General features: G+C 40.4%; 1 protein-coding gene across 1 annotated transcript; it reads left to right on the top strand.

Moving 5' to 3' along the window:
• Window positions 1–207: 207 nt before the first annotated feature.
• On the top strand, window positions 208–13,626 carry LOC138788127 (cathepsin D-like). Its single transcript, XM_069965676.1, has 9 exons — window positions 208–382; window positions 2,674–2,830; window positions 3,094–3,217; window positions 5,746–5,864; window positions 9,127–9,326; window positions 9,807–9,929; window positions 11,027–11,171; window positions 11,842–11,940; window positions 12,315–13,626. The coding sequence occupies exons 1-9, from the start codon at window positions 315–317 to the stop codon at window positions 12,474–12,476; spliced, it is 1,197 nt and encodes a 398-aa protein (XP_069821777.1). The 5' UTR covers window positions 208–314; the 3' UTR covers window positions 12,477–13,626.
• The last annotated feature ends 364 nt before the right edge of the window (window positions 13,627–13,990 follow it).

The following is a 13,990-nucleotide window of genomic DNA, read 5'->3' on the forward strand; positions in this document are numbered from 1 at the left end:
GCACCTACTAAATGAATGGATGGTGTATGTTGTGAGAGTCAATGCAAACGGGTAAGAAGACATTTGGAAGAACAGTGATTAAAGAGTTATTCTGGAGAGAATAACACTGGCATAGAGAGTGCTCTGCTGAGGGAACACCACAGTACAAGGAGGCTTAGCAGCCTTGTGCCCCCCTCCTCCTGGTCACATGACTCATGGGTCAGCTGACACATCTCATGAGATGACTGAGACTGCTGGGTCATTGCTGACAACAGAAGAAACACAGCAGACATAAGTATATATACAGAACAAGGGGGACAGCACACCCTGTCAGCATGGAGGTCTCAGTGGTGTGGGCTCTGCTGCTCTGCGCCTTGGCCCAGCATGGATCAGGGCTCATCAGGTTAGAGATTACATAGGCATGGTTATTCTTTATGTATGTGAGTGTATACATTGTAACATATTGTAACAGTACCCAAACATATGCTATCTATCAATGATTGAGATATATATATATATATATATATATATATATATATATATTATATTATATATATCTTGTATTTCATACTATTGCATTATATTTCTCAGCTGGGGAGAGGAAACGTATGTACAGATTATGTTTACACCTTGTTTACGATACATTGTAATAATATAAAACATTGTATTCTGTATATGGTCTATCTGTGGTATTTTATTTTATGTTTATAATTGTTATTATGTATTATTATTATTATTATTATTATTATTATTATTATTATTATTATCTGGAGGAACTTCTGACCATTTGCAAATACTGTCTGAACTGCGAAAAAGTACAAAGCGTCTGTTCACACCTAGTGCTCAATCTATGATCTTGTTTCTGTCGCTGCAGGCATTTATTTACCCGTCAGTGTACTGACGGGTAAATACATATGGACTGGTATAGTTTTCATTCAAAGACAATAACAGATATATCCATTCACAGAATGGAACATAAATTATACACTAGCTGAGATCCCACTCAGATGCCCTAAAATTAATACACAATGGAAAAGATCTATTTCACAAATAACGGCTGTTGTTTTCAAGACTAAAGCCACTGTTATGAAATACGGTCGTTATTTTTACATAGTGTGAACCTGGTCTTAGAGTGTATAGAGGTAGCAGTACAACCAATAGCGTAAATTTTTACTTATCTATTTCTTATGTAAAGCGTATCTACATTACTAAAATACTACTTCTTATAGAGTAACAGACAAAAATATGGATTTGATCCAACACGTGTTAAATTCATATATATATATATATATATATATATATATATATATATATATATATATTATTCTGTGAGAAGGCATTTTTGCTATAGGAGCCTACTTCAAAATCTTTAATATTTGTAATATACCTTAGTTTTCTTGTTTTTTTCTGTTTATTTTTTTTACTTGCTATTAGGGCGTCAAGTTGGACATACACCTGAGGTCCCTCATTGCACCCACATACGTATACATGCTCATATCAGCAGAGTTTGTATATTTACTGGTATAAGGAAAAGGATATAAGCCACTACTAGACTTATCTTGAGGCACTTATTACCCACAGAAACTTATCAAATATGGCGTATATCACGGAAAAGGAACCAATTTTGTCTCCTTCGTGGTGTATGACAAATGTAAGCCATGCTCACTTAATAATCAGATGGGATGGCACTAAGCCAGGGCCTCCGTGCGTCCGTAATTTATAATTGGAAAAAGTTTATGCCTGAAAAAAGGCGTAAACCATGGCAAAAATCTACATGTGCTATGCAGCCGGTACAGACTTCTGTAATTGGGGGTGCGGCTTTACTTAAGACTTTCTTAACGCTGGTGTTAAAAAATGCCCCTCAAAGAGTTAATCCATCTATCTGCTCAATTCTCACCTCTACCTCAATGGACAGTCAGACTGACCCTATACATAATGAACTGTGTTTTTTTCTATAGTATTTGGCCTACTTTATTGAGCCACACTGACCAAACCATTACAAAATTGTACTTTTAGAATAATAATGGCGGATCCATCAACAGCAGCTTTGTGACAGGGTCCCAGGTGCATCGGGAACAGTTTTGCTTTTTAAACTGGAAAGTAAATATGTTATAGAAAATATACTAAAGCATTAATATAGCTTTAGTATATTAATAAACATGTAACTTGGGCTGTATAACCAGGATGTTAGATCACACCAAGGTAAAGAAAAGTAGATAGACAGGCAGACTATAAAACATAGTTCATATACATTTAGATATAGATATAAGGTCATCTTTTCATGCATACATGATACCAATGTTTGGATTCTAGTTCATTTGCTAGACATCTTAAAGGGACCCGAGAAAAATTACACAAGAAAATTGAAGCAATCTCATCCATCATTGATGTTGGTTGTATTGATCTCGGCCGCTATGACTGTGAGCAGCCCCAATGAGACACTGTAATATCATTTCAGCTTACAAAAACAAGGACTGCATGACTAGTATACATATCAGTTATCCTATGTGCTCCTAGTTTACACTTAAAATGCCATAACCCATAACCATTACCAGGTTTTACATTGTATACATTTTACTGTGCAACCATATTATTCTTATATGTGTAATCACTAATCTACTCTCAGGACGACCATACCATAATGCTGATGTATCACAGTCTGTCATCTAAATTAATCTTCGTATCTCAACCCAGGATACCATTAACAAAGTTCACGTCCGTCCGCCGGACTTTATCTGAAGCTGTTGGGGAGGTGGACAAAATAATAGGAAGTGAAGGCTACAAGAAGTATTACCCTGGATTTCCACCTAATGGAGGCCCCACACCAGAGACACTGAAGAACTACTTGGATGTAAGTTGTAGAAAAGATATGGTGTTAGATTTGTCTAAAATAGTGTTCTTCGCTTCCCTGGTACTCCAGTTGTTGTAAAACTACATCTCCCATCATACACTGACAGGCGCAGTGGGTTTGCAACAACTAGAGAACCACAGGTTCTAAAACATACAATAACTACCACATAGTGGACAAAGTTACACATAGTATATAGCCACTTAATAATTATGTAATATATGGCTGTGACAATTATGGTTCACCTATTCCCTCACCTCCTCCAGGCTCAGTACTATGGAGAGATCGGTATCGGAACTCCTCCACAGTTATTTACAGTGGTGTTTGACACAGGCTCCTCTAATCTCTGGGTGCCCTCCATCCACTGCTCCCTTCTGGACATCGCTTGCTGTAAGTACTTTATATCCCAGTAACATTAGAAATGATGTCTTTATTATGTAATGGGTGACAACTAGGCTTAAGAATGGCAAATGTGCCAAGTAAGGCCAAGATGGAGAAGCAAGTGTGGAATTCCATGTTTTATAGAGGTTCTGTATCACATCAGACGTCCTGAATTATCAGAATTTCTTTGTATATGGAACAGTCTGTATATAAAGTAATGTGGGCGGCAGTATGCGGGGGGGTAAAGGGGCAGCAGAATTTAAGTTGCTGCAAACTCGCATTGTGAAATCCGCTCCGGATCTGGTTCGTGTGACGCTACCCTAAAGAGTTAGGTACAGTTCTTATATGAGTTACTTGTAATTAAGAGTAATCACAAAGAGCAGCTCCCACACTGGAGGACCTGTCCTGTTCAGCATTAGGGTATGTGCACGCGGAGGAATAGGCGCGGATTTGGCAAGGAATTGAAGCAGAAAGTTTTCTGCTTGAAATTCCTCACCTTTTCAGCTCTGGCAGCAAAGGAGCCGAATTTAAAGGACAAGTGCCATGAAAAACTTTTTCACAGTAATTGAAGCACATTACAAAGTTATATAACTGTGTAATATGCTTCAATCACCTATCTGCCTCCCTTCCCTGTCTTTTCCCCCCTCCACCCCCCACCAGGAAGTGTCCTGACTTACACAGACCTGATTACTGTCGTCACCGTCACCAAGCTCTTCTCTCAGCTCCTTCTCCTGTTACACTAGCCTCCCCCCTCCCCTGCCTTGTCAGGTGACTCAGCTTGGTCAGCTTATCTTCTCTAGTGACATGACTCCTTCACTGAGTCCACGGCAGCAGGAGAGAGGGTATGAGGGGAGGGGGAGAGAGGGTATGAGGGGAGGGGGAGCTGCCTATGTGCCGGAGTCAGTCTGAGGGAAGATAAGCAAGTGACATGTGACAAGTGATGGCTTGCAGTTGTTCAGCCAATGGGAGCTGAGCAAGCCTGTCATCTGACAAGGCAGAGGAGGGGGGAGGCTGGTGTAACAGGAGAAGGAGCTGAGAGAAGAGCTTGGTGACGGTGACGACAGTAATCAGGTCTGTGTGAGTCAGGACACTTCCTGGTGGGGGGTGGAGGGGGGAAAAGACAGGGAAGGGAGGCAGATAGGTGATTGAAGCATATTACAGAGTTATATAACTTTGTAATGTGCTTCAATTACTGGGAAAAAGTTTTTCATGGCACTTGTCCTTTAAGCAGAATTTGAGCAGAATGCAAGCGGAATTTCAAGCAGAATTCAAGCCTCATTGACTTATTGAAATGTCAATAATTTTGGCAGAACGCAGATTGATGATTTGATTTTTTTCTCTGTCAATTCCGCCATGTGCAAGAATGAGTGGAAAGGCAATTAAAACCCATGGAAAGGACCAATGTTCATATTTTACAGGTGGAATTTCGAGCGAATTCCGCATGCATTCTGATGCGGAATCCGCTAGAAATTCTGCCTCTTTTCCGTAGTGTGTATATACCCTGACACAGACTGATTTGAATGGGCACTGTGCAGTACTTAAAGGGACTCTTACCTCCCAAACAACCACTAAACTAAAGTTCTCAGTAGATTTTACATACGTAGAGTATACAACACTGATTCTATATCTGCAATTTTTATCTTTCTATGTTCTTGCGTTACAAATGAAGGAGTCTTAAGTAACCATCTCCATTATATTCTTAGCCTAAGTAGTCCTCTCTATGCATCAACATGCCCAGTTTGTAGGCTTACAATGGTGAAATACAAAGGAGTAGAAAGATGCAAGTTACAGATTTGGAATCAGCACCTTTTTCCACTTACAGATGGCTTTAGGGTGGGTTGGAGTACCTTTAACTTCCCCTCTAATGGTGCTGCAGAGAAATTAAAGATTTACTGCCAGGTACTATTTACTGCCCTATTCCACTGGACGATTATCGTTTGCAGAATCGTTAACGATTTACGATCTCAAACGACCGCTATTGCGAAAGACCTGAAAATGTTCACTCATTTCCATGGAACGATAATCGTTACTTATGATCGTAATTGCGATTGTTTTTCTTCGCTATTTATTCCCTATTGCGTTCGTATCTATTGCGAACGACCGAACGATGTCTTATTCAATGCAAACGATTTGCGAACGTTTTGCGAACGAGCAACGATAAAAATAGGTTCAGGTCTTATAAAGCGATCAACGATTCCTCGTTCGGTCGTTAATCGTTAACTGCATTTCAACCGAACGATTATCGTTTAGATTCGAACGATTTAACGATAATCAGAACGATAATCTTCCGGTGGAATAGGGCCCTAATTGTCATGTGACCTTTCTGACAAACAGAGATTCACCAAAGTCACCTAGCGTACTCTACAGGACCAGGGACACCTACCTTTCACAGGTGTCCCTGCATCTGTACTGGCACTTTTAATTCCAAATCAGATCTAATAGAGCTGAAACAATTATCGGGATATTTGCTTATTTATAGTTATATATAGTCAACGACTATGTTTGTATCTGTATCTAAATTGTCTTTTCCCTTTCAGTGCTGCACCACAAGTACGATTCATCCAAATCCTCTACCTTTGTAAAGAATGGTACAGAATTCTCCATCCAGTATGGCAGTGGCAGTCTGTCTGGGTACCTGAGTAGCGACACTGTAACGGTAAGCTTCATAGCAGTGTGTGTGGTTATGTGTGATTATGAAAATATACAGGCGTGTATATACCTAGCTCTTAGGGTCCTTTACACATACAGATAAATTGCTTATTCGCTTGTGAAATGATGACCAAGTGATGATTTTTTCTTTTAAATGATAAACCACTATCAAAGGTAATACATGCGATCATAATTGCATTTATATATAGTCTTTATATTCGTAATTGCATTCATATCTATATACGGTGTATGACGAGTGTTTACACTGAAAGACTTGGGAACGCGATGACTTTGATGTCAGCTCAAAAGATGAGCGATAAGCGATATATGAACAAATTTTTGTTCGTAGTTTGATCATTGTTGCGCTTACACCAGAAGATTATCGCTTAAATAAAACAATTTCACAATTTTTTGCACAGTAATTTGCCCGTGTTAAAGAACCTTTAATGTAATATCCACCAAAGCTTACAGGGTAATACAACAATGATTTAACAACACTGAAAATAACAAAAATAATACAAAAAAAGTCCTTCCTAATTTTATTCACAGGGCATAATCCTAGCTTATCCTAAACACTTTGACCTGCAGGATTTACTAAATACTCGCATTCCCCATCGAATAACAATTCCGGAGAATCTTTATTAGCAGTCTGAATAGTGACACAACAAACTTCAACAAGCAACATCTAAACTGAGGCAAAATGTAAATGTATATTGGGGCATGTTTAATTTCTCACTAGTCTTAAAGGAGAAGTCCGGCAAAATTTTTTATTAAAGTATTGTATTGCCCCCCAAAAGTTATTCAAATCACCAATATACACTTATTACGGGAAATGCTCTTAAAATGCTTTTTTCCCTGCACTTACTACTGCATCAAAGCTTTACTCCCTGGATAAAATGGTGATGTCACGACCCGACTCCCAGAGCTGTGGGGGCTGTGGCTGCTGGAGAGGATGATGGCAGGGGGACACTGAGGGACACTCGAGGGATACTGAGCATCCCTCTGCCATCATCCTCTCCAGCAGCCACAGCCCACACAGCTCTGGGAGTCGGGTCGTGACATCACCATTTTATCCAGGAAGTGAAGCCTTGATGCAGTAGTAAGTGGGCAATACAATACTTTATTAAAAACTTTTGCAGGACTTCTCCTTTAACTTGGTGAGAGGGGCCCGGTTTTCAATTGCAGCCTCTTTGACCCTATAGCTACACCACTGGAGATGGCTGCTGTCCATTGTTTTTGATGGAATACACAATGTAGTTCACACTGGCAATGCAGAATGCAGGAGTAGTTGAACTTACCCTTGTTGTTTATGGGCTGTGTCTAGTATTAACTCAAATGGGCTCATCAGGAGAATGAGCTAGGAAAAGTAAGCAGTAGCGCATTTCTTTCCCCAGCTCCGTTCACTTATTTATAAGGGTGCAATGTTAAGAAAATATAATTTGTTTTATTATTATTTTTTTAACTAATAGTTACTGAGTGACAGAGTTTTTTTTAGGGTGTCCAGACCTGCTGTGGTACAGTAATGATATGTATAAGCCCCATCTGATATTGCTGTAAATAGCCCCCCAGAATATACAGTGCCAGATCTCAGCAGAGCTGGGAGTAGTGTGTATAGGTGCTCTGTAGTTGGAATACAGTCTAGAACTCATGAACAATTGACATCAAGCTTTGGCTGTATACCATGGGTATATGGTGACCAAACTTAGTCTGCATGTCTCCTTTACATTGGTATATGTTTTATTTGAGGGATCCTTCAAATAAATTGTATACCATCTTAAAGCAGACCAAGCATAGTCAAAAGCAGACTATTAAAGATTATGTTGCAGACACACCATGGTATGTATCAGTATAACTTATTAATAGTATTTAGATATACCTTATATGTTGCAGTTAAATATCTAATGAATAGAATGGTTCTTCAAGGTAAAATACATTGTTTAACATATGTGAGTAAGGGCCGATTTGGCCGATTATCACTCTGTGTAAAAAAAACAACGATCAGCTGATGACAACGATCAGCTGATCGTTGGTTTAGGTTTGGACCTAAAATCATCGACGACTGACAATTCCCCAAACACCTGAGACCTTACAGGGGGAGGTAAGGGAGAGCAGGGAGAGGTAAGGTGTCAGGTGTTTGGGCAAGGGCTGCATGGACATTACTAACAATGTCCATGCAGTCCATGCAGCCCTTGCTGCCCTATTATCGGGCCGTTTAATAGGTCCAGTAAACGAGCGCTGATCGGGCCGTAATCAGCCCGTGTAATAGTACTCATAGGCTGTGTACACACTGTGTATGTCCAACAAGACATACCGTACCACCAAAGCGTTGTCTAGCATCAGGATTGTGTGAGTTGGTATGGTTAGTCATTCAGTTCACAGTCATATCTAGGCTTAGGCCATGTTCACACTCTGTAAAACACCGGCCATTCTGTGACCTGGACGGATCACAGAAAGGCTGGTGTTTGAGAAGATCATCCCGGCCGGTACTGCAGTACCAGCCAGATGATCTTAATTTCTGATGAATTGGGATGCAGGCGCATCTGTATGCACCTGCATTTCAATTTACTGCGGCACACAATGGAGCGTGCGGCCGGAGATCCGGCTGGGGTGTATACTATGGGAGACATTTATGAAGTCCGGTGTTTTTTATGCCGAGCTTACAAATGTCTCCGCAGCTCCGGAGCTCTGAGGATTTATGTAGAGGCGCACTGCCTCTACATAAATCCTATGTACACGGAGCCCGACTGTGCAAACAAGGTGAAACCTACACCAGCTCAGGGCTGGCGTAGGTTTCACTAGCATTTTTACACCTAAAAAATAATAAATGTGGCGCACGCAGAAGCCACACCCCCTCTGAGTGCTGCCAAACCCCCCAGAATGCCCCCTCTCCGCTGGCGCAAGTGGCGCAGAGAGGCCACTTGCGAATGAATTATTTGCAAAACTAATGTTTGCGATTAAATTTATGCGCAAGTAGGCTCTCTGCACCAGAAAATGCGCTGTGCACCACTTGATACATGTCCCCCTATGTGTATACACTCTGGACGGAATTCCCTCTAGCTGCAGCACAATGTAAGTTAAGTATTAATCATGGCCGTTGTTGCAAATCGGCAACAACGGCCGTGATTAATACTTCACTTATGTTGTGTGAACAAGGCTTTAAACAGTGTAAGAGATATGTACTAAAAGCAATGGTTGCTGCCAACAGAAGCAATGATATGATGACCGCTCTCATCCACTGTTATCCTTCTCTCCCACTATACTATTCTTAGATTGGCAACCTAGCAGTAAAAGGACAACTTTTTGGGGAAGCCATTAAGCAACCTGGAGTCACTTTTATAGCAGCCAAGTTTGATGGGATTTTGGGAATGGCTTACCCTCGCATCTCTGTAGATGGGGTCCCGCCTGTTTTCGACAACATGATGCAGCAGAAATTGTTGGAGAAAAATATTTTCTCCTTCTACCTGAACAGGTAAAAACATTATCCTTATGGGGAAGATTACTTACAGTCAAGAGACAGTCTAGAGATAAGATGTTATTTTTGGTGTAGATCCTAGCAAGTGACTGGCTTCAGCTCCAAATAGGGATGCCTTCTGTTGATTTTTAAGGCCCATTAGTATGGTAGGTCGTGGGCCCACTTAGAATTTTGTGGACCAGTCTGACCCTGCACAGTTTTCAAGTGAGCACTTACCTTGTAAAAAAAATAAAAAAAGGTCAACATTGGTTAAAGTGCAGCCCCTATTGCAAAGTAACAGTATTATCTAATACTGTGTGACTGCTCCTGCACTGAACAATCAGACCCTGATAGATAGATAGATAGATAGATAGATAGATAGATAGATAGGCAGGCAGACTTACTTACTTACTTGTGGGTGGAAGTGATGGTTCTTGTCCTGAATATCAGTGCAGAACCAAAAAACTAATGTTATTTGATATAATGTTAATTTTCTAGAAACCCAGATGCCCAGCCTGGTGGTGAGCTATTACTGGGAGGCACCGACCCAAAGTATTACACAGGAGACTTTAATTACGTGAATGTCACCCGCAAAGCATACTGGGAAATTCACATGGACCAGTAAGTAATAGGAAGAATGCTACTTTACTTCTTCTTTGTATTCCATGTTATTAATCTCTAAAAATCCACAGTTATATTTTTATAGTCTAGTAGATTGATTGCATGCAACATTTTCGTACAGCAAAAAAAAAAAAAAAAAAAAAAAAAAGAGCAGATCCAAAATCTAAGTAGGCTGGGTTCACACTACATTTCAGCAATCCGTTTTTTTCATCCGTTATTTTGCAAAAAAAAAAACTGATGAAAAACAGATGGAAAAAACGGATGCAACTGTGTGACTCCATTATTCCATTGACTTCCATTATAAAAAAAAAAATGGATCAAAACGGATCGGTTATTTTTGATGGACACAAAAACGTGTTCAACCACGTTTTTGTGTCTGTCAAAAAAAACGGATCCGGGTTTTTTTTATAATGGAAGTCAATGGAAAAACGGATGCACACAGTTGCCTCCGTTTTTTCCATCCGTTTTCTGCAAAAAACGGATTGCAGAAATGTAGTGTTAACCCAGCTTTATCTAAAGCGAAAAGAACAAACTAGTTGCAGTTTTCTTTTTGAACGGCAGGTGGCAAAGTAAGATAGATCTCCAGAAGGCAAAGAGCTGCTTTCTGCTGAAATGCCTGATCGGGGCAGGTTTACAGCTTATGGCCATGTGCATACTTTGTATAACACCGGCCTTTCTATGACTGCAGTACCGGCTGGATGAGCTTCACTTCTGGAGAATTCGGATGTTGGGGCACCTGTGTGCACTCGCATCCCAATTCACCGCTGCCCACAAATGAGCGTGCGGCCGGAGCCATCTTTTTTGAGAGCCATCAATTTGAGGTAGAATAATGGCCGTGTTCTGCAAATAACGTCCGTAATTTGCAGAATACAGCTGCTATATGAACTTAAAAAATGACGACTGTAAAACGGCCAAGAAAGGACATTGTGGGAGTGTAGCCTACATGCTACTTTATTTTAAATTACAGTAATACTTCAAGCTCTTGAGAAACCATGGTAGAAACCACAACCCTACTATTTGGCCTTATATTATAATGACTATGGTCTATAGCAAATGCAATGTTTACCAGAGCTATATGTCTTACCTGATCCATATAGGTTGGGTGTTGGTGATCAACTCACACTATGTAAAGGAGGGTGTGCAGCCATTGTAGATACTGGGACCTCACTCATCACTGGTCCAAAGGATGAAGTGTTAGCCCTGCAGAAAGCTATTGGAGCCATCCCATTGACTCAAGGAGAGGTAAGGAAGTTTTCAGCTACTACATCCAAGTAAAATGAATCAGAAATAAATATGGTTTATACTCGTAAATATAAACTACAGCCCATCAGTTTTATCCTGCAGTGGGGAAGATGAGCTAAAAAATAAAGAATTAAAGGGGTACTCCATCAAAAATCATTTTCTTTCAAATCAACTGGTTTCAGAAAGTCATAAAGATGTGTAATTTACTTCCATTTAAAAATATCAAGACTTCCCATACTTATTAGCTACTATACGTCCTGCAGGAAGTGTTGTTTTCTTTTTAGTCTGACACGGTGCTCTCTGCTGACATCTCTGGACAGGAATTGTCCAGAGCAGGAGAGGCTTTCTATAGGGATTTTCTACTGCTCTGGACAGTTCCTGTCTTGGCCAGAGATGTCAGCAGAGAGCACTGTGTTAGACAGAGAGAGAAAAAAAATATATATTTCCTACAGGGCATACAGCAGCTAATGAGTATGGGAAGATTTGAGAGTTTTAAATAGAAGTAAATTACAGATCTATATAACTTTCATGATCATTAATTCCAGAGGTAGCGTTAAACAATGGCTGTTCACGGCAAAACAGTGAAGTCTGGCAGAACTGCAGACTCCTTTAAAAAGTTTAGTAATTAAAAAAAAACGACATGTTACGGGAAGTCCCATTTGTTTTGCAGTTTATGGTACAGTGTGAGAAGGTCTCCTCATTACCCATCATCTCCCTGAGGCTTGGAGGACGAGAATACACCCTGACAGGAGAACAGTACACACTAAAGGTAGGTTAGCAGGGCTAAGGTTATATACAGGTAAATTGCGTGTTACACTACATAATGGCATGGAAACAGAGATGCAGTTGTGTAGTTTTAGGGCAGGGATGGGGAATCTATGGCCCTCTAGTTGTTGCAAAACTACAATTCCCATCATGCATGGACAGCCAAAGCTTTAGCATGATGGCATGATGAAAATTGTAGTTTTGCAACAGCTGGAGGGCCGAAGGTTCCCCATCTCTGCTTTAGGGGATGTAGAGGTAAGAAATGCATCTGGATCCTGGTGCCTAGGGATCCTGGTGGCAAAATAATGGGGCAGATTATCATTGCAAAGGTGCTAGAGTTGTGGTGCAGTTTGCCTAATACTTGTTATATCCCAACAGGTGACACAAGGCAGCCATACAATCTGTGTGAGTGGCTTCATGGGTCTGGATATACCCCCTCCAGCTGGCCCCCTTTGGATACTGGGAGATGTCTTCATTGGCCAATATTATACTGTATTTGACAGAGAAAATGACCAGGTTGGGTTTGCTAAGGCCAAATGATGAACTTACTACGTAGAGTCCCGGGAACTTCAAATCTTCCCAAGAACCTAATACGACTACTGACTATCTGGCACTTTGGTAACTCGTGGCGTCAATGGACTTGTTTCACTTTCACCTAAATTTAGACTTATATTTCCTCCACACTGAAGTTGCCTGTATCCTAGTGCTTAGGTGAAGAAATTCTAGTCACTCAATGCCTTTGGACAGCGTATAGACATGGTACCAATAAAACCAAGCCATCAATCAGAAACTCCAGTTACTATACTTGTTAGGAACACCTTAAATTGCTTTGTGGTTGTATATATTGTTAACACTACTAGTTATATGCAAAGAAACAGGAGGTACTTTATTTCTATTATAAGGTCTGGTCCTAATGCATAAGAGGTACATGAAGAATAAATTCAATAAACATCCTATGCTGTATAAGGTAATGGTTCGCTTATAGATATGCAATATGGCTTTACTTGAATGGAACTGATCTGGGTTGTATTAGCTATACATCTACTGTCACATCTACCTAAGACAAGGCCTGCCGATATGTGACCAGTTTCCAGAGAAAGACTGTCAATAAGGCATGTAATATAGGTCAGAAGGTTGGTGGTCTGGCAGTAGAGGCCTCTAACTATTTGAGGATTAGTGGGGAGCTCCATTCTCTAGCTGACCATCAGCTACCTCTCCCAACCCACACTGCCAATCTTGGAGAGGAGAGTCTACCGGTATCAGACGCCTTTGCTAGCTTATCTTCTCTGAGAACAAAAGGATCAGGCACACTGGAAACCTTGTGCCTTATCCTTCCCTTCCAACATCAGCCATCAGTCATGGGAGACCATATACATTAGATACCACTTGAGGCTGCGTTCACACAATGCAAGTTTTCATTAAACACGGGCCGTTGTTGCAGGTCTGGTTATTTAATGAAATGGCTGTTTGCATTAAAGTATATGAAAATCCCGGCCGGAGTGTATACACACTGTATACACTCCGGCCTGGATTCCATGCGGCCGCACAAAAATCTGACATGTCAAAGTTGAAAGTGCAGACAATGTAAAGTGCGGCTACCTTACCCTTCCATTTTTCGCGAACTCACATGAGACTGATTTTTATAACATGATGGTGACAATTTGGGTGCATAAATAAAAATAAGACTCCATACATGCTCATAAATGTCATAAGGCACAACCACTATATAAAGAATGTATTGTTTTTATGTCCAAACTGCTGGGAATGTATTCTGTAAGAAACAATACCCTTCAGTTTTCTCTCTTGTATTGTGTGTGCATTTCCCAACTTGACTCATTATTCCCAGCATGCAACGTTTCAGCCGTGGTGTCCAAACATACATTGGTTTGATAAATGATCGCATGTTCACTACCAATTTAAGTACTAGTAGATTTTTTTGTTTCACCAATCTGTATAGAACAGAACAAAATACACTGGGTTTTAGAGGATGTTATGCTTAAGTTGTTCTGTCTGTCATGTCTGTCATCCATAACTAACTTATATAGGTGAAAATG

The sequence above is a fragment of the Dendropsophus ebraccatus genome, chromosome 4 (genome assembly GCF_027789765.1).
Source record: "Dendropsophus ebraccatus isolate aDenEbr1 chromosome 4, aDenEbr1.pat, whole genome shotgun sequence".
NCBI classification, from domain to species: Eukaryota; Metazoa; Chordata; class Amphibia; order Anura; family Hylidae; genus Dendropsophus; species Dendropsophus ebraccatus.

Excerpts from the sequence above, each read along its gene's own strand:
- LOC138788127 (XM_069965676.1), top strand. The coding sequence starts at position 315 with ATGGAGGTCTCAGTGGTGTGGGCTCTGCTGCTCTGCGCCTTGGCCCAG. Across the intron at positions 383-2,673 it reads CATGGATCAGGGCTCATCAG|GATACCATTAACAAAGTTCA; the intron begins GTTAGAGATTAC and ends ATCTCAACCCAG. Across the intron at positions 5,865-9,126 it reads TGAGTAGCGACACTGTAACG|ATTGGCAACCTAGCAGTAAA; the intron begins GTAAGCTTCATA and ends TACTATTCTTAG.